The sequence below is a fragment of the Perognathus longimembris genome, chromosome 3 (genome assembly GCF_023159225.1).
Source record: "Perognathus longimembris pacificus isolate PPM17 chromosome 3, ASM2315922v1, whole genome shotgun sequence".
NCBI lineage: Eukaryota > Metazoa > Chordata > Mammalia > Rodentia > Heteromyidae > Perognathus > Perognathus longimembris.
The window spans coordinates 111,294,439-111,320,895 of record NC_063163.1 but is presented as its reverse complement, the minus strand read 5'-3'; the positions used below and the strand labels follow the sequence as shown (position 1 = coordinate 111,320,895).

At 36.9% G+C, this 26,457-nt stretch overlaps 1 protein-coding gene across 2 annotated transcripts in view; it reads right to left on the bottom strand.

Annotated features, from left to right (window-relative positions):
- Positions 1 to 26,457, bottom strand: part of Ddx10 (DEAD-box helicase 10) — a 115,129-nt gene that overhangs the window by 43,966 nt on the left and 44,706 nt on the right. The window contains exons 14-16 of one of the 2 annotated variants that reach the window (XM_048343794.1): positions 3,966 to 4,085; positions 1,362 to 1,562; positions 275 to 1,275 (exon numbers count right to left, since the gene is read on the bottom strand). In XM_048343794.1, the coding sequence (XP_048199751.1) occupies positions 1,383 to 1,562; positions 3,966 to 4,085 (300 nt within the window). In that variant the 3' untranslated portion in view covers positions 275 to 1,275; positions 1,362 to 1,382. Of the gene's footprint in view, positions 1 to 274; positions 1,276 to 1,361; positions 1,563 to 3,965; positions 4,086 to 26,457 lie in introns of those variants that run through there. The other variant, XM_048343792.1, reaches the window with a different exon arrangement.

Below are 26,457 nucleotides of genomic sequence, written 5' to 3'. Positions count from 1 at the left end.
ACTATTTACTGATCTGCTACATGCCAGACCGCATGGTGGGCATTGGGTATATTATTACAATGGACATAATCTGTGACCCAATCCTGTCAGGTATCTCCAACTATTATCTATCAATCTAACCAACCCACTTTTCAAACACCAGAATATTCTTTTTAATTCCATAAACAAAGGATAAAAAATGGAAGCTATCAATAGCACAAAGACTTGTCACACTGTTATTAATAAACTATAATACAGAGGATCTTTTGTATACAAGAGGGTGTTTTTCATCTACATGTAAGCATTATTCATAGTGAGATTTTAGAGTCGGACACCAGATGACATTGTTAGTTCCTTGTGCTCAATGCTATTATTTCTGATCTTAGTAAATAAAATTCTTCTAATTATGTAAGCTGGCTTTTAGGTAGACCACTACCTTAGACCTTAAATGGCAATAGCTACTAAAAAAATAGATTCCAGCACTAATATACAGAAATTTATACAATTAACATTGTGGAAAAAAGTAAATTAATACAAATTTTTAAACTATACTACTAAGCATAATGCTTACTTTATCCTTAAGTTTTTTTTTAAGTCAACGACCCTGCTTGGAAAGATGAATAATTTACATTACTTGCTACCCTCTCCTCCTATCATCACCTTCTACCTTTTTATTTTCTGCCTCCTGTTGGAAGACAGTATTTAGTGGTTTGAGATAGGTAGCAGATAGTTGAAGAGTGGAGTTACTGTGGAGTAATGCATACCTTAGTAAGCATCCTTTGGCTTCTATAGTAAGATGAAAGTATTTGGACATACAATGGAGTACTACTTAGTACTAAAAGAAACAAAGTGCTGATATAACAACTTGAATGAATCACTAAAAAGTAATTTTAAATTAAAAAAGATACCTAAAAGGCTATATATGGTTGAGCTTCATATATAAAATATTGTGATGATAAAATTATAGTAGTGGAGAACACAGAATCTCTGCATTTACTTTACAATCACATGTGAAACAAGAATTACTTCAAAATAAAAATTCTAGTAACTCTGTGGGCCTCATAATTATGCAAACATCATAGTGTGCACTTACACAAACCAAGGCAGCTACATCACACTTATGTGACATAATCTTTTGGGACCACTATCATTTATATTCAGTCTTATCACTGATCAAAATCTTATGTGGTTCATGACTATTATTTTAAAACCTATTAACACTACTTAAGTCAGAAACAAGTAAGCATTACACACTACCCTAACAGAAGTGCAAAATGAATAGACATGATAAAATAACTACAGCAAAGGTGTCAGAGAAAACAATGAAAATAATAACATTATTAACGAATAGAAAATTATTAGTTACGTATATTTAGGGACACACTAAATGTCACTCTATTAGTTCAAGGTAGAATGCTTACCCGATGCTTTGCCTTAATCCTCTTCCTGTATTCTTCTTTGTCAAATTTGTCTTCCTCCTGAAGCCTTTCCTTTGCTTTTTCTAAGTTGATACCACCAGAGTCATCTTCCTCCTCTGTATCCTTTGTGGTAGATTTCTGTACTTGTGGCCACTGCTGAACCAACTACCGATAGAAAAAGGTAAGTATGCAGTTGGAAAAAAAGAACATTCACAGAAACCACATAATCTTGTGTAATCATTATAAATCTAGTATATAACCTCTTCCTACCTTACAATTCTATATGAACTTTCTTACAAACTTCATAATTAAGGTGAGTTAAGGCACAAGTTCACAAAATTATTTGGAGAAAGTGGCTGCAGAATAGAAATGCTTCCCAACAGTGTTTTTAGTATCCTATTCAAATAACTCAACTCAAAATCATCACTGAAATCAGAGCAGGACCTGTGCAGAGCAGGACTAGGGGGTGCCTCCTGTGTGCTACTGAGGCATCTGTGAGTGGCCCTAACGTAGCCCACCTAGCTGCTGTGTTTGGTTCACTTTCCTGTTTCTCCTGCCAGAACTAATTCTGGCAGCTGTACATCTTGTTGGTTTATCCTCAGAGCCCAAAATAGTATGTAACATAATAAACAGGGCCTCAAAACTGATCAAGGTATTGTACTATCAGCCAATGTCATCGGAAAAGGAACTGGAAAAACTAAAGGTAAAAATTAGTTTGGGCTTCATGGGCTGCTCAAACCCACAGGACTCTGCATGCATCATTTACAAATAAGAACAAGGTGACAGCCAGACAAGGGCACTCAAGTGGGAAGGACTCTGGCTGAAGGTCCTGGCTTTTTCAATAGCCTACTGTGTAATGCTGAATAAATTATTCTCTATATGCCTATGTCCTCCCCAGAAAAATAAAGAGCTGACTCCATAATTTCTACCTCAAACATTATATAAAGCTTAGAGACAATTTACACAAAAATGGTTCTTTTATCAAATAATCAGTTGCCAGAAGACTTTAAATAGGGGCCACTGTTATAAAAGCCCACTCATTGAACCTGCAAACAAATGGGAACCTCCCAGATGTTCACGAGGCCCTGCATCCTCTCAAGCTTGTAGCCACCACAGCTGTTCTCCAAGATGGGACAACTGCATTCTCAATTTCCAGCAACCAATGAGGTAAAATATTATTAAATGACTGGCCATTCCAGCAATCACTGAGCCCAAAGCAGCCATGAGAGGAATTAGTTGTGACAAAGAGAAGGCCATGCATCAGTCAGACTCCTCATCCAAATGTACAGCACAGAGAAAAAAGTGTACCCTCTGTAGGCTGAAAAGAGACCAGAAGTTCTGAGCTTCCCATCTAAGTTGCAGTGTGGTTCAGAGCCATCAACAGCTCCTATTAGCAATAAGCACAAGTGAAACATTTTATAGTTAAAGATTTGCAATCATCCTGGAGCTAATTGGTATAATCTGTGCAGTTAACAGCACACTAAGAAACCTCATTACACTAAGAGCACTCATCTTATTTTGCAAGGAACATCAGAGGCAATATGACTATATTCTAGTTCAGTCTGCGTCTCTCATGTTCAACTCTCTTTTACTGCTTTCATAAAGATTTATTATTTATCACTAATAGCGGTTTCCACTTCCAGCAACTTTAAAGCATGCTATAGATTTTGTTATCTTTCATCTCAGTTTTTACACCCTCAAATAACACCCAAATCTTTGTAACTTCAATTAAAAAAGAAAAAAGAAATAGAAGTATAGTCCTTTGGGTACAGACTGCTTAACTAGCATTTCAATCAGTGATGACGTAAAAAAATCTACAATATGATACTAGTCATTAAAAAAAAGCTCTCAAAAAATTATTCCGAGGGGCTGGGGATATAGCCTAGTGGCAAGAGTGCCTGCCTCGGATACACGAGGCCCTAGGTTCAATTCCCCAGCACCACATATACAGAAAATGGCCAGAAGCGGCGCTGTGGCTCAAGTGGCAGAGTGCTAGCCTTGAGCGGGAAGAAGCCAGGGACAGTGCTTAGGCCCTGAGTCCAAGGCCCAGGACTGGCCAAAAAAAAAAAAAAAAAAAATTATTCCGAGGGTTTAACATACATTAAGCACTATTCTAGATGTTGGGGACAGAAGTACAAAATACCTTCCTCCATGGAAAAATGGAATAGAAAATACTGACAGCGGTCAAATGAACGATTGTGAGAAATGACAAAGCATACTTGGAGGGTAGAGCACCAACCAGCAAGGAGCAAAAAAAAAAAAAAGAGTACAAGGCCCTGAGTCTAAGACCTAGTACTGGCACAAAAACAAAAACAAAACAACAGAATTTAGAAAATCTAAAAACCCCAGCATGAGGATCACCAGTAAGTATCTCAGTTTATTGACAGTGAGAAATCCTTGTCCACAGCGCAGGGCCAATGAAATGCCTACAGAGATCATGAGAGGGACTCCTGGGTGAGCTCTCAAGAAATACCTACTTTCTCAGTAACGACTGGCCAGTCAGCGGGAGAGTCAAGCCTCAGAATTGCTGGAATGTACCGCAAAAATCAAGTGTCTACAGACTCTTACCTCCCCATCATCAGTAAAGGTTATCTTCTTATTCACTTTAAAATTTCTCTTCATTACTTTTTTTGCTTCAGCAACTTTGGTTAATTTTTTCTTCACATTGGATTTAGAAGGTTCTTTCTTCTATTTGAGAACAAACAAAAAACAGAGGTAATTTGAGAAAGTTGCTTTATTTTCATGTAACTTTAACAGTATACACCCAAAATTGAATGCACTTACTACTCTCATTGGCAATGAGAAGCAACATAAACGCTGTCTAGAAATTAAGCCATTGGATGTAGTAACTGATGATACTCTTGGTGCTCTAGGCTCAGGCTGGCCCTGGACTGCAAGCCTCCCACATACACCTGCTGTGGAGCTGGGATTACAGTCATGCACCATCACTCCTAACTATTAGTTAAGAGGAAGAAGTCTTGTTAATTTTTTGCATAGGCTAGCCTCAAGCTGCAAGTTTCCCAATTTCCACCTCTCAAACTGCAATTATAGGCATCAGTCATTGTGCTTGTACCCATTATTTATTTTCTTGATTACAGGAATTCTGGCTGAGACCAGATGAAATCTGAATGTCACTTTGATTTATATTTCCCTGATGGTTAATGATGTTTAACTTCTCGTGTGTTTGTTGGCCAGTGCTACTTGTTAAATATTAATTTTTGTTGGTAATACATGCACATATATTCTGTAAAGGGTATTTACCTTAAAAACTATATTTTTTGGCTTGTTTAGCAAACTCAGTTGCCCTCCCAAGAAATGCCCTACCCTCTCAGAGATTTATTTTTCAAATATATATGGAAAACAAAGTTACTAGAAAACCTATCTCTTGCAATGCCTTGTTCATGCATATTCATATACATACACATGTAGCGTCACTTTGTGAGAGAGAAAACAGTCCAAAAACATAGCATTTAAATTTTGAAAGAGCCAGGTACCTGTGGCTCATCCTTATAATCCTAGCTACTCAGGAGGCTGAGACCTGAGGACCACAATTCAAAACCAGTCTGGATAGGCAAGTCTGTGAGACTTGTATCTCCAATTAAACACCCAAATCAAAAAGCAACAGTGGAGCTGTGGCTCAAGTGGTACAACACTAGTCTTGAACAAAAAAGCTCAGGGAAAGCACCAGGTCCTGGGTTCAAGGACTAGAACCAACAAAAAAACAAAAAACTTTTTTGAAAGGTATTTCCAAGTAATCCTACAAAGAGGTTATGCAAATTTATACTCCCACCAAAAATTCAAGAGGAGCTGATTCTCCACACTTCTTAATCCAGACAAAGTAGTATTGTTTTTCAGTCAACTAGATAGAATAAAAAATTCAAGGAAGCTTTAAATTGACTTGTATCCTTTTCTGACAGAACATCTATTCAGAGGCATCATTTTCTAGGTATGATCTATATTCTGTGGTACTATTTCTAAAAGTCATCCATTTGCAAAAATCTCTTCATTCATTAAATATGCTTCAACATTTCCCTACAATTCATCATTTATGTTCAAATCTTTGCTACACACAGTAATGTTTTCCTATCTTCTATTTTGTTTTTTGTCAGATTTTAACATTACTTCTTAAAATTCTTTCTTAGTTTGTGCTGTACTCTATAAATACTTCTCCAACTGTAACATTTCTTAGGAATAAATTTAACTTCTTATGTCATGTTTTATTATTTTGCTTTCGTACTTTTAATGACAGCTCTTGGATATAAAGAATGTGTTCATTAATATTTTATATTTCTATTCAGTAAGGCATAAAAAATAAAAATTACTTCTATTGTTGAGGGAGTTATACTACACAACTACATTATTGGTACAAGAATAAAATTTGTAGCAGCCAAAAAGTATAATGTTTGCAGATAGACACAAAATATCAAAACACAATTTTTGTATGTATTTGCACTTCTTATGTGTGTACACTAAAAGGCTAAGAGAAAATATAAAACACAAAACTGATAAAGCATCAAACCATCCTCAGGATTCTATGATAGCCAAAGGAAGTTGTTTCAAGGAACTTGGAAAATAAAAGAACTACCACTATTACCACCATCAGTCACAAAAACTATCATGGCTTCCATTACAAAGGTAGTATTGGTTAACACTGGCTATAAGAAGAGTCAAAATAAAATCAATAGGAAAAGAAAACCACTAATATTTTAGATGAAAAGCAGAACTCCCAAAGAGATCAACGTTAGAAAGTCCAAGAAATCAGACTATGTCTCCTTTAAAGGATTCCTATATGTGCCATAGACTAACAGTGCACAATGAAAATAATCTGAACATGAGAAGAAAAAAAAGAACTCAACTATGAAGGTGACTTTAGAGACTATCTGTTACAGCCTCAAGTGCTCATGTCAAATACAAGGGCATTACTTAACATTAATAAACACCGCTTCTCAAAATCTAGACATACTAAACTACAAATATTTCCACTGGTTAAAATAGTCAAGCCCTACTCCAACTTATTCATGATTTTTTAAAAAGTCAAAATGGGGCTGGGAATATGGCCTAGTGGCAAGAGTGCTTGCCTCATATACATAATGCTCTGGGTTCAATTCCTCAGCACCACATATGTAGAAAATGGCCAAAAGTGGCACTCTGGCTCCAGTGGCAGAGTGCTAGCCTTGAGCAAGCCTGAGGACTGGCCAAAAATAAATAAATAAATAAAAATTTAAAAATGTAAAAGTCAAAATGTCTGATATGGGAGCCTCATATCTTCACAATCCTAATACTATTACACTCATTAATTCAAATATTTTCTAATTTTATAGTGTAGGTCATAGATGCACTATTTGATCAGTTATTTTAAAGCCTATCTGAATCTTTTAAGAGACTAACACTATCACCATTTTATCATATTTTAGGTACCTAAAATACATTGGTTAAAAACTCTTAGAAAATTATAGCTTTAAAATCAGGGATGGTGGGTTTAATGTTTTATGTTTTGCAACATTAGAAACATCCTGGGTTTTAGCTGCACAGCAATTTGAATGTACTTATTACTAGTGTATTGCCCATTTAAAAATGGCTAACAGTGCAATCTAAAATACTATTTTTTAAGTCACATGCAGAGCAGAATATCAGCTTAAAATGTTATTACTAGAACAAAAATTGTGTTTTCAGAATTCCTACACAGGGGTAAGCATACTATAGCAACACTCCTAGAATGAACACTGTACGGGGAGAATAGAGAACAGAATAAGCAATGCGTGCAATGCACAGAGGCACATGAAGAATTCAAGACCCTTAAACCTGTATCAATATAGATGAGGCAACACTACCTATGAGATCCTATAATAGTCACAAAACATATCTTGTAGGACTTTACTTTGTAATAATGCCTATATTTATGCATATCACATTTTGGAATTTAATAGAAAGCGCACTGTAATCTGTGTGGGCCATATGCGTAAACTTGTACATATAACATTTCAAGATGAAGCTATCTGCCTCCAACCAAGTCTCAGATATATTTCTCTGGAGTGGACTACAATTGCTCTTGCCTATTAGACCTTCTGCACTCACTCTTGACTCTATAAAGAGTCTACTGAAACCCCTTGTTTTCTTGTTTTGTTCCTCCTAGAATACACTACAATCTCCAAGAAGGATAAATCCATCTGCAATGTATTTGTATTTCTAATGCATTACAGAGAGGATAGCATATATGAAATATTCCATATATAGTTCTGGAAAAAATAAGTAAATAAATTATGTGTAACTTCTTTTTCTGTTCATAGCAAAGTCAAATCTTATCCCTACTGATTGCTTCTAAATTAAAATCTGAAGCTCAGATTAATTCAGTAATTGCTCAGTGCTGCATGATTTTAATCAGTGTTTGGTGTTGTTTATAATCTATAATCCTCAGAGGCTTTCTGTTCAAACTACCTTAGAAGATTGAATAGTCCTAATTTGGCTTGATATTTCCTTTTTACAGAAATGTATGTGAGAACTGTTAATCTGAGATTTCAACTTTTTCAATCCATTACTTTTTAAAATTATTTTCATAGCCAGGCAAGGTGGCTCACACCTATAACCCTAGCTACTCAGGAGGAAGAGATTGGGAAGCAGCTTAAAGCTAGTCTGAGCAAAAGGTTAGCAAGATCTCATCTCAACCAATAAACACTAGTGTAATGCTGTGCCTATCACCTCAGTGACACAGGAAGCATAAACAGAAGAATCACATTCAAGGCTGGCCTGGGAATAAATGTGGACTCCCTTCAAAAACTAAACAAGAGGTCTGGGGGCAAGACTAAACTGGAAAGAGTGCCTACCTAGCAAGTACAAGGTCCTCAGTTCAGTACTGTTAAAAAAAAAAGAAAGTTTGCTTTTAGACTTTATTTTGATGTATACCTTAACTCCAAAAATAAATCCTTTCACATCCAAACACAAATTTTAAATATTCAATGTGCTATCTCAAACTATAAGCCTCCAAATCCACTTCCATTATGATGACTATCACAGCTAGAATGAAGTTTGTATAAAATACTTGCTACGTTACACAGATACTTCATGGATTTTACATATTATCTAGAAGATCACCTAGAAATCCTTCTAATTTTTATATTACAAAACTTTATTTTGTATTAGATAATTATATTTGTTCTAAGCACAAAATCTATCTTTTATCCAAACATGATTAGTCCTGAATATATTCTAAAGCAAAGCACAAGTGAATATTAGTTATTCTATCCCTATATGGTTAGGCCATATAATTTATAATTTGATTTTAAAATGGGAAAAAAATTACAATTATTGAGCAGCAATGAGAAAATATTTATTATGAAACATTCATGATTTACTTTTAAATAATCTTCAAAAGGTCAGCATGAGGGGCTGGGGATATAGCCTAGTGGCAAGAGTGCCTGCCTCGGATACACGAGGCCCTAGGTTCGATTCCCCAGCACCACATATACAGAAAACGGCCAGAAGCGGCGCTGTGGCTCAAGTGGCAGAGTGCTAGCCTTGAGCGGGAAGAAGCCAGGGACAGTGCTCAGGAGGCCCTGGGTCCAAGCCCAGGACTGGCCAAAAAAAAAAAAAAAAAAAAAGGTCAGCATGAATGGAAAAACAGGTAATTTTCTCTTGAATGTTTCTTTCCCATCCCACTGTCCCCTGTAACCCCAACACTGCATAGACATACAACGAGCTCAAGCATCCTTCCTTCACACTAAGGAGAATAAGGCATAGGTTGTATTGGCATTCCTAACAGAAACATTCTACACAATGTTTTCAATTATTGGACTCCTCTTATAAGATTACTAGTGCCTAAATGCATGGACTTACTTTGGAGTACTTTCTAGTAACTGCCTTTCTTTTCCTTTTGTTTGTTTTGGTGCTAGATCTAGGGCTTGAACTTATAGCCTAGATGCTATCCCTATGCTTTTTGCTCAGGACTAGCACTCTACCACTTGAATCACAGCTCCCTTCTGGATTTTTGGTGCAGACTTCCTGCTATGGTTAGCTTTGAACCATAATTCTCAGATATCATTAGCCTCCTGAGTAGCTTGAATTACAAACGCAAGCCACTGGCAATGGGCTCAGAAATTCTTTTTTAACCTAATAAATTCTCTTCCTAAGTTTGTATACCTGCCGTCTTAAGAAATGAATATGTGAAAGAAGTAACTTTTGGCTGGGCACTGGTGGCTTACGCCTGTAATCCTAGCTATTCAGGAGGCTGAGATCGGAGAATCACGGTTCAAAGCCAGCCTGGGCAGGAAAGTCCATGAGACTCTCATCTCCAATAAGCCACCAGAAAACCAGAAGTGGAGCTCTGGTTGAAAACAGTAGAGAGCTAGACTTGAGCAACAGAGGTCAGGGACAGCACCCAGGCCCTGAGTTCAAGCTCCATGACTGACACACACAAAAAAGTAACTTTTAAATATATCTCCAATATAGTTTCTAAAATCCTGTAACCCTGGCCTGTCTGTTTCAAGATAATTTCCCAGCATACTATAAGAAGACAAAAACAGAGAGGTATGAGGACATGACGAGACCTTAGTGCTTTTTAATGTACCCATTTATACCTACCAGTGTCAAGAATGTGCCTTGTATCTTTGAATCGTGATATAAACAAGGTATAATCCAGATTGGAAAAAAGTCACTTTGTCCTGACCATCACTTAAGTTCCTTGGCCTTACTTCTAAAAGTCATCCTCAACAAATGTCACTCTGGATCTCTTCCACCTCACAGCACCTTGCAGCTGGGTCTCACACACTGGAACCTCATTTTCCCCTAACAATTGCTTAGGCTGTGTGGAGTTCTGATTTGCTGGCAGTAAGTATATATTTGCTACATATCATGGCCCTCCCAAAAAAACAAAGGGACAAAATCTCGGATAGTTCCCGTTCTTTAACACAATTATGGAACCAGTCATATTGTGCATTAGGAATCCAATTTTTAACCTGCCACTTTTAATAAATATTTCTATATTAGGAAGCAGGTGGCTGGAAGCAATTTAGAAAAACAGAGCCTGATACATTTTTGCCTCTTTTAGGATTTCAAAAAAATGACAGTATTGATTTTATTTCTAACTTGGGTCCAAACTGGCTATGCTGTTGACTCCTACTGCTTTTGGAATCCTTCTAGAAGGATTTTATAAACTATGCAAAAAGAAAAATCAGCAACAGAGTTAAAGCCTTCACAATGATCTGTACACTAAACTAAAACAGGACTTGGTAAATGATTAACCAGTTGTTTCTGAGATGACATTTAAAAACATTGAAGGTGTTGGAGTCCTTGTCCCAGTGCTCAGAGGTGAGGCAATCACTTCTACTAGTTATCTATGATTCCCATATCTGACATTTGTCTATAATGGCAGGCCTTTTGAAATCACAGGGCATATACGGACTAAATCTTAACTGAACAGGAACATGGCCAAGCCATGGTCACAACTACTATGTGCAATAAAGTTCCTAAGCTCCACCTTGGAGTTGGAGTTGGCAAATGTTAGCTAAGCAGAAAGCATCAAACAGAAAACCAAAGGCTTACTATATTTTAACAAAATACACTATGATGCTGCCCAATAATTCAAAATCAAATATTCTTAAAAATGGTGGTTTGAAAACCAAATAATGGTGATTTTAAAATATACAACTCACAAGGACAAAAGGTTCCTCCAAGACACTTTGAGAAACCGCCCTCATCAAACACACACGTGAACACACACACACACACACACACACACACACACACCTTGAGAAGTTAAGAGAAAATTGTAATATCAAATAGGCAGTACCAGCAAAGTCAGGGTCAGAACTCCATACCTCTAAGAAGCTACTTTGTGCTTTTTCCTGGACACCACAGTATTTTAGATGAGAACTTTTCAATATTAGACCCTCCTCTGAGAATCTTTTCTCAAGTAAGGACCAATACAAGATCTCAAAAAATGAAATGCTAAGAGCTGGTCAATAGTTAATTTTTTAGAAACATTTTTTATTATTAAATTTTACTGATAAGGTGATGTGCAGAGAGGGTATAGTTACATAATAAGGTAGTGAGTACACTTCTTGTCATATTTGTTACAGCCACAGTTGATTTTTTAAAAAAGAATTGAGGGACGAGGTAACAAACAGTATAAGAAATGTATACAATGCCTAATGTATGAAACTGTAACCTCTCTGTAATTCAGTTTGATAATAAAAAATATATATAAAAAAATTAAAAAGAATTCTTTAAGGAATTAATTAAATTGCTTTCTGTTTTCCATAGGATCATAGATATTACTCAGCTCTGTGATTTGTTTTTGTATTCCAAAAGTATAGCACTTAAAAGGAATCAATGCTTTACTATGTTTTCCATCATAAATTATATGCTGAGCCTGCAGCAATTAATGTAATTTCCATGTCTCCCACAGCACTTAATTATTCTTAAAAGTTTGACAATAGGGGCAGGGAATATGGCCTAGTGGTAGAGTACTTGCCTCCTATACAAGAAGCCCTGATTCCTCAGCACCATACATATAGAAAAAGCTAGAAGTGGGCTGGGGATATGGCCTAGTGGCAAGAGTGCCTGCCTCATATACATGAGGCCCTGGGTTCGATTCCCCAGCACCACATATACAGAAAATGGCCAGAAGTGGCGCTGTGGCTCAAGTGGCAGAGTGCTAGCCTTGAGCAAAAAGAAGCCAGGGACAGTGCTCAGGCCCAGAGTCCAAGCCCCAGGACTGGCCAAAAAAAAAAAGAAAAAGCTAGAAGTGGCGCTGTGGCTCAAGCAGAAGTAGAGTACTAGTCTTGAGAAAAAAAGAATGAGGAGGGGGGAGGGGAGGGGAGGGGGAGGGGGGAGAGGGAGGGGAGGGGAGGGGAGGGGGAGGGGGAGGAGGGAGGAGGGAGAAGGGGGGAGGGGGAAGAGGGAGGAGGGAGGAGGGAAGAGGGAGGAGGGAGAAGCCAAGAACAGTGCTCAGGCCCTGAGTTCAAGCCCCAGGACTGGCCAAAAAAAAAAAAAAAGTTTGATAATAGTTGAAAACTGGTGACAGATTTGTACTCAATTAGTTTTTCTCCTACCTTAGAAGAATCCCTGCTAGTTTGTTAGTAAATTATTCACACTAAAATGTAGTATTTTGAGAAAATATAACTGTCACTAAAATCTACTTCAAAAAAACACAATCCTCCAGGAATTTAAATGAAAATTTTCCTAGGCCCCAAATTCTGTATTGCCAGTCCATTGTTTAAAAAAAAAAAATTACTCTCCCTTCTGCTATTCCTAAATACTGTCTCATTTGGGAGCTGTTAATAAACTTGAAATTTGTCCCCTAAAAGGAGATTTATAAGATTCAACACTTTTCTTATCCTTCAGTTATGTTTACTGTATTTCTTTGACCCTATTTATATTTTTAAAATGTTCTTCTACTTCATCCATCTAGACATCAACCCTCTAAAGGTTAAAAACTTGGTCTTATTTACCTCTTAATTCCTACAACAAGCACCGACACCATAAATCAATAGTTATATATGCAACAAAACCTCATCTTTCCTGAACACTTATTCTATTTTATGGAATGAATTGTTGCCCAATTCTATAATCAAAAATAACCCCGGGATGGGGAGGGAACCAGGAAGAGGAGAAGGTGGGGGGAAAAATGAAGGAGGAGGTAAAAAGTTTGATAAGAAATGTACTCACTGCCTTACGTCTGTAACTGTAACCCCTCTGTACATTACTTTGACAATTAAAAACAATTAAGAATAAAAAATAACACCAGGCTGAGAATGGAGCTTAGTGGTAGAGTGCTTGCCTAGCATGCACGAAGCCCTGGGTTTGATTCCTCATTACCACATAAACAAAAAAGCCAGAAGTGGTGCTGTGGCTCAAGTGGTAGAGTGCTAGGAGTAAGCAAAAGAAGCTCAGGGACAGTGCCCTGGCCCTGAGTTCGAGCTCCAAGACTGGCAAAAAAAAAAAAGACACTGAATTTTCTTGTGACACTGTAAGAAATAGACAACTGTAATTATAGATAGAAGTGAATAAAAGCTAGGGGTGGGAGAGGTAATGACAGTTCAGTGACAAGCTTCCTGGATGACGAGCCAAACAACAGCATATATAGAACAAGACAGGGAAAAGAACAGCTGCGCAAAATGAAGACAGTTACAGTGATAGAAGGAGACAACAGAAAGCAAGTCACAAGAAAGGAGGGAACAAGGGAGATGAAAAAATGCTGTAAAAACAAATTCTTTCCATGAGTAGTGATGCGTTACAAAACCATTGCATCCTCCCATCAAATCATATTTCCCCTATAAAAGACTCCCAAACTGTCAACTCTAGATCAAGATAATAAATGAGACCAACATTGGGAAACTTCTAGAATTTATTAAACAAATTATCAGCAGGATACAAAATAATTGTATTCATCTCACAAATACCATCCTTATTATAATGCTTGAGAGTCAAAACTAGAAGCAGCAACTCAAAGAAGGAAAGAAAAGAATATATCAGAACATACAATAAATATTTGGCATTTAATGTGGCTACTTCCAAGTTCATATGCTACCATTTGCAGTGCTATTTACAACATATTCCAGACTGGTTCTTTTCTAAATACTTTAATTATTTAAACTATATAGAACTTTGATAGATTTGGTTGACTCATGAAAACATTAAATAACTTAATGGTTCTAAATAAATTATTTCTAATTTTGAACACAAAGCTTTAGTGAAATAAAGTAAACAAGTTGAACTGATAGGAATTCTATGAAAATGCAATTAATTCTCCACTAATGTCTGAAGTTATGACATTACAAAGCTCACAGTTTGACTCATTAATTTTAAATTTATGATGACAGGTATCAAAACTTCCAAATAATAACCACAAACTGCAACAGAGTAACCAATAGTCATTTTATGAGCTACTTGAATACCTTTGGAAAACCTCATTAGACTAAGGGCTGATTTGTATGGTTAACTAAGTGTCAGACAGGCAAGATGGCTATCTCAGCTTTTGTATTTGTGGCTATCTTTCTTTCTTTCTTTTTTTGTCAGTCCTGGGCCTTGGACTCAGGGCCTGAGCACCATCCCTGGCTTCTTCCCGCTCAAGGCTAGCACTCTGCCACCTGAGCCACAGCGCCCCTTCTGGCCGTTTTCCATATATGTGGTGCTGGGGAATCTAACCGAGAGCTTCATGTGTAGGAGGGCACTCTTACCACTAGGCCATATTCCCAGCCCCTGTGGCTATCTTTCTTAATAAAAAAAAAATATATATATATATATGTATACAGACCAGGAGAAAATTTTTAATAACATTGCCTCGTCAAGAAACTTAACATTGAGAACACTAAGAGTATGAGAAGAAAAGGGAAACAGATTTAACAATGCCATATCAAAACACAAAAACTACACTATACTTTTGTATATTTCTATTTATATTTTTACTTGATTTTCACAGAGAGTTTATGAGGAAATCAGAGCTATGACCGGTGAGGAAACTTGCTCATAAAGAGAAAACAACATAGTATATTCAAGATTCACAGGTCTTCTGATATTTAATCTAGCAGAATTTTCTCTACAAACACCAAACTACTTCAAATCTTGAAGTAATTTAACAATTTTACAAGTTCAGACACTTTGAAAGCATGTTTTAAAAACACTTAGCATACACTTAGCTCAAGCTAAGGGAAGGGAGAAAAGCAAGCTAACAGAACACAAACCAACATGCTGATTCCATGGCAGATTTTTTTTTTTAGCCAAATATGTCATTTCTTTTCACAGGGCAGGCGAGTAAGTGAAGGTGAAGACAAATTCTTTTGTTTTATCTTAATTACTGTTAGAAAGCTTTGATCTAAAAATTCTCTTAACAAAAGTGAGAAAAAAATCATACTATGACATCCCATTCATAACACCCATTCTGACATCCTAGTGCATAATCCAAGGACCACTGTGCAGGGTCTCCTCAGTACACGCAGGACTCTGTCATCCTCAGTGTGACAACAGGAGACTGGTTCCTAAGCACAGTTAGGGCTGCTGCCAACTTAAAAAATTAGCACTTAGGAACTGCAGCAGACACCTGACAACACAATGCATCAAAAAACAACCAAAACATATTTTCATCTCAACAGAATGAACAGACAACAATGCAAAAGAATAGGAAAAATTAATACAAACCAACTAATGAATCAGACCCTGAAAGGGTAAGTATAATGTAAAGTGAAAACCATTAACTGAATGAAGAGAAATATATAACCATAAACATTACAAAAATAACAATATTCTGGGGCTGGGATATGGCTTAGTAGTACAGTGCTTGCCTGCCTAGCATGCACAAAGCCCTGGGTTTGATTCCTCAGTACCACATAAACAGAAAAAGCTGGAAGTGGTGCTGTGGCTCAAGTGGAAGAGTGCTAGCCTTGAGCAAAAAGAAGCCAGGGACAGTGCTCAGGCCCTGAGTCCAAGCCTCAGGACTGGCAAAAAGAAATATATATATATATATATATGAATATATATATTCAAATAAGCAGTTCAGATATATTTTTTGCTCAATAAAATTAGGCATAACCATTATCTCACACAATTTTCCCTATAATTGTCCATTAACAATTACTTAAATCTGGTACAAGATGTTTCAAATTCTCACAAAATGATGATGATGATGATAGGACCTTAATATAAAAGGACTGTCTGGGAAGATATCAGCAGGAGGGGAGAAAAGGGAAAGGAAAAGATGCTGGCACGGTAACAAGAATCAAAGTATGTCTCTCTCTCACACACACACACACACACACACACACACACACGTCACACATACACATAGACACAAAGACCACACAATGAAACTCACCAGTGAAAAAGCAAAAAGGAAGGAGAGAATGAATGCAAATATAATCAAGAGGATGAACAAATTCAAACTGTGCTGCAGGTATATAGGGAATTATCACAATGAAACTCCTTTGTATTATCAATGTAGACTAATTTAAAAGGTATGTATACATTTTTTAATTCTTGTGATAATTCTACTATATAAAGGCTAAGATCTGACATATTATTATAAAATGAATGTTCTATCCAAATTGAGTCTAAGCCATTTCTTGCACTTCATATACATATATATATAAAGACAAATCATATCATCACATTTCTTTCCGGTTTTTTAACTCTAAAAAAATCTTATCAGATTATCAGGAGTCAAGAAAAGATAACAACACTAGTTTTTTTAAACAGGCCTTTTATAAAAGCACATGATCATCAAGCTTCTGAGGAAAAGATGATTCCTAAGATACTCAATACAGTTATTAAATGCCAAGCATGCAAAGTAAAAACTCCAAAAAGTTTAGAATGCTTTTTTCCCTGACTCTTCCTGAAACTACAGAATTCCTCTCCAAAATCTAATGTTCTAATATACATAACTTTTCCTCATTAAAAAAAAAAACACAAACCTGCTTTCTGTGAACTGGTAGCTCATGCCACTGGTAGCTCAGGAGACTTGAGTTCTGAGGACCATGGCTTAAAGCTAGCCCAGGCAGAACAGTCTGTCAGACTCTTATCTCCAATGAACTAACCCCTCTCTGTGTAACACAAAGCCAGATGTGAAGCTCTGGCTCAAGTGGTAGAGCCTTGAACAAAAGAAGCTGGAGGACAGCTCCCAGGCCCAGAGTTCAAGCCCCAGAACCAGGAAAAAGGCAAAACTCTTAAAAGGAGATTTGATATTCAACCTTAAAAAGAAAAGAAATTCTTGCCAGGCACTAAGTGGCTCATGCCTATAATCCCAGCTACTCAGAAGGCTAATGAGGACTGTGGTTCAAAGCCAGCCTGGACAGGAATGTCCATGAGACTCTCACCTCTAATTAACTACCAGAAAACCAGAAATAGCGCTATGGTTCAGAGTAGTAAAGCACTACTAGCCTTGAAAAAAAAGAACTCAGGGGCAGTGCCCAAGCCTTGAGTTCAAGCCCCAGGACTGGCACAAAATTGTATAATATATATACATATTAATATATATCTCATAACAATTTTTTAAAAAACTCATTGACACTGAAGTAGTGAATAAATCAGGATACAGTCATTGTCTGAATCCAGTGAAACCAAAAGAACACTTATTAAAGACGAGGATTCTTCTGAGAGTTAGAAGTCTTTTATACAGTAAACCTTAAAGGTTGGTTGAAGAGGGACAACAAAATAATTGAAATGCTAATTTTCATAATTAATATGAAGTATAACAGCAATACATTAAAATAGATGGGAGTAAGGTGAATGCAAACAGTAGGGAGTAAAGAAGTATTAGAAAAATTTGAAAAAGTAAGAGAATACAAGGAAGATGAACTTACACATTGTACTCCCTTAAGCTCATTAAGGAGGAATGTAAGCAAGCAGACAGTGCCAAAGTGCAACAGGTGCAAAACGAAGCCCTCAATTGCTCTTCAGGCTCACGGTCATTTATCAGGAATCAAAGAATGTATTTATTTATGCTTTTCCTCAGTTGAAAAAGTTCTCAAATGCCGGGCTTCGTTCTACCCACCCCCCCATCCACGTTGTGGGGGGGGGGGGGGGGTCCTGGGCTTGTCTGTCTCTTCCATGTGGGATCCATTCTCGCTCTCTCACGTCTCCTGGCCAGTAGAGATTAATCGCGGAAGCGGGGTCCCAAGGCAGCCTCAGTTCACGTGTGGTTGCAAGACCCCATGCCCGAAAAACACGGGCGCGTGGGAGTCCCGGAGAAAGCCTCTGGGGCAAATGAGGAGCCAACAGATATACCCCCAAAGGCGGGCACAGGAGAGGGGCCACTGGTTGGCCACAAGGGCTGTCCCTCAAGTGATGTAAGGGGACTTCCTTTATGGGCGGAGACCACAGGCCCCTAAGGACTGGGTTCTGGGGTCCCTGGCCATCAGACAGGGGTGTCCAGGGGTGGGGGCTTCTCTTCCTGTCGAAGGCAGAAGGGGATGGGCTAAAGCCAGCTGTCCCTCTTAAAGGCACAGCTGTCCCCAACACTCAAATGGTTAGCAAATAACCATTTGAGGTGGGCCAATAAGAGTATTTGCACTCTCCAGAGTTTTACCTGCTATGAAAAAGGTACACTTCTCCTTGCAAATTGTAGAGTAAATGCAACTCTGAAAGGCTTTATAAATAAAATTGTTGAAACTCTAGTCACATGTTCAATAAACCAGACAAGCTCTATTTACTTGACAGAGTTCTGTCTCCTAAAATGGGTCTTTTGGTAATAGAAATCATTTATTTGTTATATCTTAGTGTGGATTCCTTGCCATTATTCATCACTATTGCAGCTTAGGAGAAAGACTTTTCAAAATTGGACGCAGGCCTAAACATAAGAGCTGAAAAATATGAAGCTTTGAGAAGAAAACATAGAAGAAACATCTTTAGGTAGAGGACAAAAAAGAATAAGAAAGATCTGAGCCATAAAATAGAAAATTGATGGGCTGACTTCTATCAAATTTTAAAACTTGATGCTTCAAAAGACATCAAAAAAAAGTGAGAAAACACAGAATTAGAGAAAAAGACTTTTTTACAAACTGCTTGCTATCTTTGGAAATGTGTACCCTATTCAGATCATTAATCTTAAAATCAAGTAATTAAAAAGACAAGCAACCCAACTTCTTTCAAACAGCAGATTTGATCAACATATCACCCAAGTCAACACATAAATGGTAAATAGGCACAAGGAAAGTGTTATCACCATTAGACACCAAGATATATAATTAAAACTGCATAAGCCTCTCTACCCACTACAATGACTAATTTTTTTAATGGTAATACCAAGAGCTAACAAGAAATACAGGGGAACTGGAACGATCCTAAGATACTCAATACAGTTATTAAATGCCAAGCACACAAAGTAAAAACTTCAAAAAGTTTAGAACGCAAGAGTTCTAGCCAAGCAAGAGTCATAGTCGCTTTGAAAAATAGTTTGACAGTTTCTTAAAATTTTTAATAAACACTACCAAGAACCCAGTAATTTCACTCTTTAGCATTTATTCGAGAGAAATGAAAACGTATCTCCACAAAAAGAATGTTCAGATCATGTTTACTTGTTCTAGACAAGAACAAGTACAAAACCAAGGTTCTCATTCTGGAGGGAAGCAAAAGCAGAGAAACTAAGCAAAAAATATGTCAGAGGATGAAGGTGGCGACAATGCATCTTCCATTTCAGTAGAAGACAACATCTAGAAAAATCTTCACTGCTAAAAATGTTCAAAATTTAAATCTGGCATGAAAAGGCCATAAGCATTTGTCAAAACTCAGCTGTATTTTTAAAACTAGTGATCAGAGTTGACGTTTCTGAAATTAAAATGACTTTTTTCCATAATTTTCCTATTTAGGCTGGCTCTGGCAAGAATGGCTCATCCATGGCACCCCAATAAGTGAGCAGCTTAACTGGGGGCTGAGGGATTCACATCAAGATCACTCATCTGGCAGCTACTGGTGGGTATTGGCTGGGAGCTTAGCAAGGTCCCCAGGCTGAGGGACAAGTGGACTTTCTCTCACAGCATGGTGGCTCTGTCCCTATACTCAGCATCCAAAGATAGGTGGGAAGAAGTGATATCATTTTTATGACATAGTGTAGGAAGTCACATTATCATCCTCCTCTGGTGGCAAGCATACCTAGAATATAGTGTAGAAACAGAGAATGTAGTGCAGAAGTATAGCTCCCCCCACTCATTTATGGAAGAAATATTAATATTACATTATAAAACATAATGTATAAAATGGAAGGGTTTTTTTTTCCTATTTTGGAAAAAGCAATCTACCACACTGGTTTTTTATCATGTCCAAAAGTGAGAGCCATTATGGCAGTGGGGAGATAACACGATCTCATCTGTGCTTTGGGATGATCAACTCCAGGAGGTCTGATAATACACTACAACAGAGAGATACTGAAGAACACGTATGTGCTTGTGTACCTATTAATGTAGCATTTCGAGAGTCAAAACCAAGAGTCCCTGGTGGGAATGTGGCTGGAGCGAATCAAAGAAATGCCTTCCAGTGACTTTGAGTAGAAGTGAAATGTCTTGGCCACCAATGTCTGTATCTGAATAAGCCAACAGAGCATCCTTTGGGAGACCAGTAAAGTAATGCCATTAAGCAAGACAAAGACAATAAATTCTGTTTTGGTACAGGTTAGTAAAAACAGAATCCATTTGGGGAAAAAAAAAAGGGAGAGGAGAAAGCCACATAAACAGCCTATTTTTACATCATCTGTCATTTTGATTAATCACTTGTTGGCCAATTCGTGCCTTAAATACACCATATCTCACTCATTTGTTTATACTTTCACTCAATTGTCAAGTGAACTATGTGCTCCCTTGTGAAGGTCAAAGCCTTCATAGATCCATCTGCTATTGTTCCCTGCCACATTCAAAAGTCAGTATGCACAGCAAAACCAATTTAATATTATTAACTTTTTCATTTCCATTTAATTTCCTGTGACAACTAACCCTCAGAGTCACAATGTTTCCTTCAATCTTCTAATGAGCTAGAGACAGCTTTCACATTTATTTGACTTCTTTCTAAATTGGATGTATTTGGCAATACTAACTATTCAAATGAGCCAAGGTCTAAACCTGAATAGGTTTTGCAAATGTTTCACCCATGTTCTCTGTCACTCCTAAAGCTACTCCGTACCTCAGTAAAGTACGGACTGGTAAGAAGAGTTCTACTTACCAAAAAGCTATAGGATACTGGCCATGTCATCATATAAATACTACATATTTTGGCTCAGTTAAGGTAGATATCACTGGAAGAGGTAGTGGTCTCTTCACAATGAGCAGTATTTAATTTTCACTGGAGAGGAGAGGGACTGGATATCCAAATCCAGTCTCAAATGATACCAAAAATATATATATAAAACAATATGTTTAGCAACTTCATATTTTGCCATCGTTTAAACCATAAAACAGCATATACATACAAAATGTCTTCTTGGCAAGGAGAAACAGTACACAGCGTAAGACAGTCTAAGATTATAGAGAATTTATTTGTAGATGACAAAACATAAAAGTATGTTTTCTAGTAGAATCTTATCTCCAATTAGCAAAATGCTGGAAATGGAAGTGTGGTTCAAGTGGAAGAGCATCATCATTCATAAGTAAAAAAGCCAAGAAAGAACACAAACCTTGAGTTCAAGCCACAGTACCAAACACACACACAAGCACAAATACACTTATAATTTAAGTGTAAAAGTCAAAATCACATTATTTAAGTGCAGATAAAGAATCATTCTGTGGCATTCAGATGATAAAAAGTGTATGAACAAATGTCAACCATCACGGTTAGTAATATGTTTGCAATGCAGAAATAAACTGACATGTATTAAATACAAAATAACTCTTGGATCTAATATGAGGTTGTCAAATTTCTTAAACTGCAGTCAAAATATTTTATTTCAATTCACCAATTGAAGTGAAACTAAGACTACAAATATTTTTCTGGGCCAAATGTAAAGACAGAGCTACTGAGCTCCTAATTTACTTAAAAACTAATAGCATCTTGTCATCTCATCTTAAAATGTTTCTGAGTGAATGGTAAGTACTCTTCCAAAACTATAAAACATGATTTGAATATTAGTACTTTCCTAATCCCTATTCAAATATTATGATTAATTATATAGGTTTAAGAATCCAAGTGAAGGGCAGGCAGAGATTTAAAATAAACCAAAGCAGCCTACATTTTTAAACTCAGTCCCACTACCACTGGTGTGACATTTCCATTCATTTTAAGCAATTAACAGTTGTTGTACTTATGTCCTCAAAGTCAGAATGAAAGCTTACCTCAGGGAATTGGCAGTTATTATTATACACATTCCTCTACCTTTGTTTCAGGTCTAGGAAGAAATTTTATCCTTCAGTACATTATGCAGCCTTCAGGCACATTAAAATTTCACATAAAAGTAATTATCTTAATAAAAACAAGGAAATTAATTTTAAATTGTTATCTGAGTAAATTTTGATTTCATTTGCATGACCTCAATTAGGTCTTATATTTTAAAATATTTTTAAAGATAAAAAGATTAAAGACAAAAAGTTTCCCAATTCCTCAGTTACAATTTTGTTATAATTTATACTACATAGATGACAATTCAAATGTCATTTTATTCAGGTACTTCCTCATTTTTGATATTTAGTTTTTAAGTCCTCATGGATTTTAGAGACAAAGCCAAGGAAAGTAATGGTAGGAAATGCATTCTGGGCCACACATTTTGAGACTGATCCAACACAATAGCTACTACAAACATATACAAAATACTGCAAAATACACTACAAAATACAAAACATTCTACAAAATACACTGACTTGTTAAAAATATAGAATCTTCTTAATTTCAACTTTTCTTTCATATAGCCTATAAAATGAAAATTTTATTATTTATCAATCAATGTTATCCAAAAGTAGTTTGAAACTTCTCAAGATACAGCATTTTCTCTATCAGCAAATCTTATATGAAATCTTAAACTGAAACTGTTTAGTGTATTATAGAATGTTGTTGTGCTTTTTTGTTGTTGTTATTTTTGTAGTACTAGCTTTTGAACTCGGGGCCATGTAATTATGAACAGGTGTTCTACATGTGAGCTACACCCCATTCTCATTCTCATTCTTTTTTGAATAGGGTCTGACTATTTAGGCCAACCTAAATCCTGATCCTTCTACTTATGTTTCCCATGAAGCTGGGATGTCAAGTGCAGGCCACCACACTTGGAAGTAAGGTCTTATTAACTTTTACCCAGGCTGGCCTTGAACCAGATCTTACAGATCTGTCTCTCAATTAGCTGTGATTACAGATGTGAGCCACCACACCTTGCTTAGGCCAGAATGCTTACTAAAAACTGAAGCATTTTACTTTTTGCCATACATACATTTTAAACAATCAATTGATGTTCTCTCCAACTTGTATCTGAATTAAAATACAACCTCTTGAGCCCTCTCAAGTATATATGACTCAAGTAGTAGAGTGTCTGCGTGACAAGAGTAAGACCGTAAATTCAAACTCCAGTACCTCCAAAGCAGTAGTACTAGTAAAATAACAATAATAATAATAATAATAATAATAATAATACAACCTCATACCCTCTGACTCAACTAACACATTCCACTTTCCTTCAACAAGTAATTTGGGTTACAGTACAATAAAACTATAAAACACTTCAAAAGGGGAAGCTTTCTAGCTCAGGTTTTTTAAAAAACAAAACATGTAACATCCTTCATACATAAGCACTGTTGGGTATTAAGAATTCCACACATTTCTATGAGGGCAGATGGCCTACCTGATGACTTGATGTGATTGTTTTAAGAATAGTATTAATACTTTTTAAAATGTTTATGTTACTGTGGATTCTCCTTAGATCAACAGAAAATAGCCTAAGTAAAAATAAGCCCAAAGTGAGGATGACCTTCAGGAAGCCTTTGACATTGAAATACTAGTAGCACTTTCCTCTAGAGGAATAATGTCAGCTTCTCAATACCATTCCTGCAGTGCACAAATGTCATGGAGCTAAACCCACAGGAGGAAAACATCAGAGTCTTCTCTGATTCTATTAACTGATCAGTGATCACCTACTCTGTAAGTCACAGTGATAGAGGACAAGGGCAGCCAGCATGTTCTGCATGTAGGCATGTATTATTGGGAAGTCTGCTCAACAATCAATGAGTGTCCCATTGACATGTTAATTAAAAATAATTTTTTTTTTTTTTTGCCAGTCCTGGGCCTTGGACTCAGGGCCTGAGCACTGTCCCTGGCTTCTTCCCGCTCAAGGCTAGCACTCTGCCACTTGAGCCACAGCGCCGCTTCTGGCCGTTTTCTGTATATGTGGTGCTGGGGAATCGAACCTAGGGCCTCGTGTATCCGAGGCAGGCACTCTTGCCGCTAGGCTATATCCCCAGCCCCAAAAATAAAAATTTTAATTAAGGAAAAAAACAATGAGAGCACGAGCAACAAGATAAAGAAGAGATCTGTCCCACTGATATTTTGTGACTAGAATGTCTTCTAGGCATGATACAGACTCAAGAGTCTTTCTAGGGGGCTGGGGATATGGCCTAGTGGCAAGAACACTTGCTTCGTATACATGAAGCCCTGGGTTCAATTCCCCAGCACCACATATATAGAAAACGGTCACAAGTGGTGCTGTGGCTCAAGTGGCAGAGTGCTAGCCTTAAGCGGGAAGAAGCCAGGGACAGTGCTCAGGCCCTGAGTCCAAGGCCCAGGACTGGCAAAAAAAAAAAAAGTCTTTCTAGCTAAGGGGATAATGCTATATAAAGGAAAGCAAGCCAGCAGAACCTATTGTCAACATTTTAAGAAACACTCAAAACATTATTAGTGTCCTAAAAAGACTAGGAACATCTACTGTTACTCAAATAGACTACTGCCTCCATAAGGTTTATGAAAAAAAAAAAACAATTATTGTTTAACATAAAGAGCCAGATACCAGTGGCATACACCAGCTACTCAGGAGTTTGAGACCCGGAGGAGTGAGGTTCAAAGCTGATCCAGGCAGAAAAATCTTAGAGACTGTACCTCCAATTACCCAGCCAAATATCAAACAAGAAGCATGGCTCAAATGATAGATACTAGCTGTGTGCAAGAAAGTCAAGTTAAGAGCCTAAGGCCCTCAGTTCGAACCTCTATACCAGAACAACAATAACAACAACAACAAAAAAGGCATCTCCATTTTACATACATGAAAAGAATTTTGAAACCAATGATCTAAGTATTCTTTTTGTTTCCCCTGCCTTTTATTATGATTTACTTACCTCAACAAGATCTACCTTACCCACCCAGTGAGAACAGTGTAAAGGTGTTGTGAGAACTTTTGTCACAGGGTCTTCAATTAACTAACAGCTAGATAACCTCTAGCTGACTAGGTCATATCCTGTTTTCACAAACTACTTTAATCTTTCTGCCCTATATTTTAAGCCTGGCTTCCTGGTCTACACTGATAATGCCTAATTCCCATTATATCAGCCACCAGGAATGGGAAAAGATTTATTTACCTGTAATCCCTGTGTGCTTATTTTCACAAGCAAAACATATATGAGCTACAGTCTCACCTAACAGGAAAACCATTCAAAATGGCAAAATAACACAAAGAGGGCTAACTGTCCATTTCCGTTAGATGTGCTACCTAAATAGGGGCTGATGATAAATTTTTACCTCAGTAGCATATTTTCTGTTTTGCCAAAGTTGTGTATGAATAGTTCATTCAAAAACAAGTGAACCAAACATGCTATATGGAATAGGAATATCTCACATCATCTTTATTATAGAGCAAGGGAGGGACTTAGTCCAACCTCCTGCAACTAGTTGTCACATAAAAACAGAAATTGCAAGTTTAGAAACTTAAAGAGCATTTTCATAAGGTCTAATAAACAGTATAGGCTCTTAGCTGTCAACCGATTATATTTTGAGAAGTTCTGTTCCAGAACAAAACAGACAATGGAGGATTCCTGGTTTCTTCATCTTGCTACCAAAAATGCTTTAAACGCATCTGTCAAAAGCAGAACACAGGGTACATGCTAACGTCTCCTGGATTTGTTAATCTGGCAGTCCTATTCACAAAATGAAATAAGGTAGATTTAAAGTGAGTATAACTCATAGTGGGTTCTGGTATTGATTCTTTTTCTTCACTCTGTGTTGTTCATATCTATTTTATAAGCTCTAAAATTTTTGCCAAAGGTCAAAGTTAGCTTGCCAGTTTTCTCTGCCAGAATCTACCTCTACAGTTTAATAATCTGCTCACTTAATGCTTCCTTTTTTCTAATTTTGAGCACTTCCTCAGAAATTTTCAATTACCCAGTGACTATGAATATTTCCACAATTCTCTCTAGAAGCCAAGCAAAGAGTACTACAATGCCAACATTAACTCTTTATTATTTTAGGTACAGGGATGAAGAGATAAACAATTACATTAAGGAGATTAAATAAAAAAGAAATCCATATTGACTCATATTTAGAATAATTTGTCAATCTAATATTTAAAGTTTAGATTGGAAATTGGCTAACAGCTTACTACTATTTAGTAAAAAGTCACTAGGAACTAATACTTAGTTTTTTCTGACATATTGAGTATTTTTAATAGGAGGCTCATAAAGACTCACTGTTA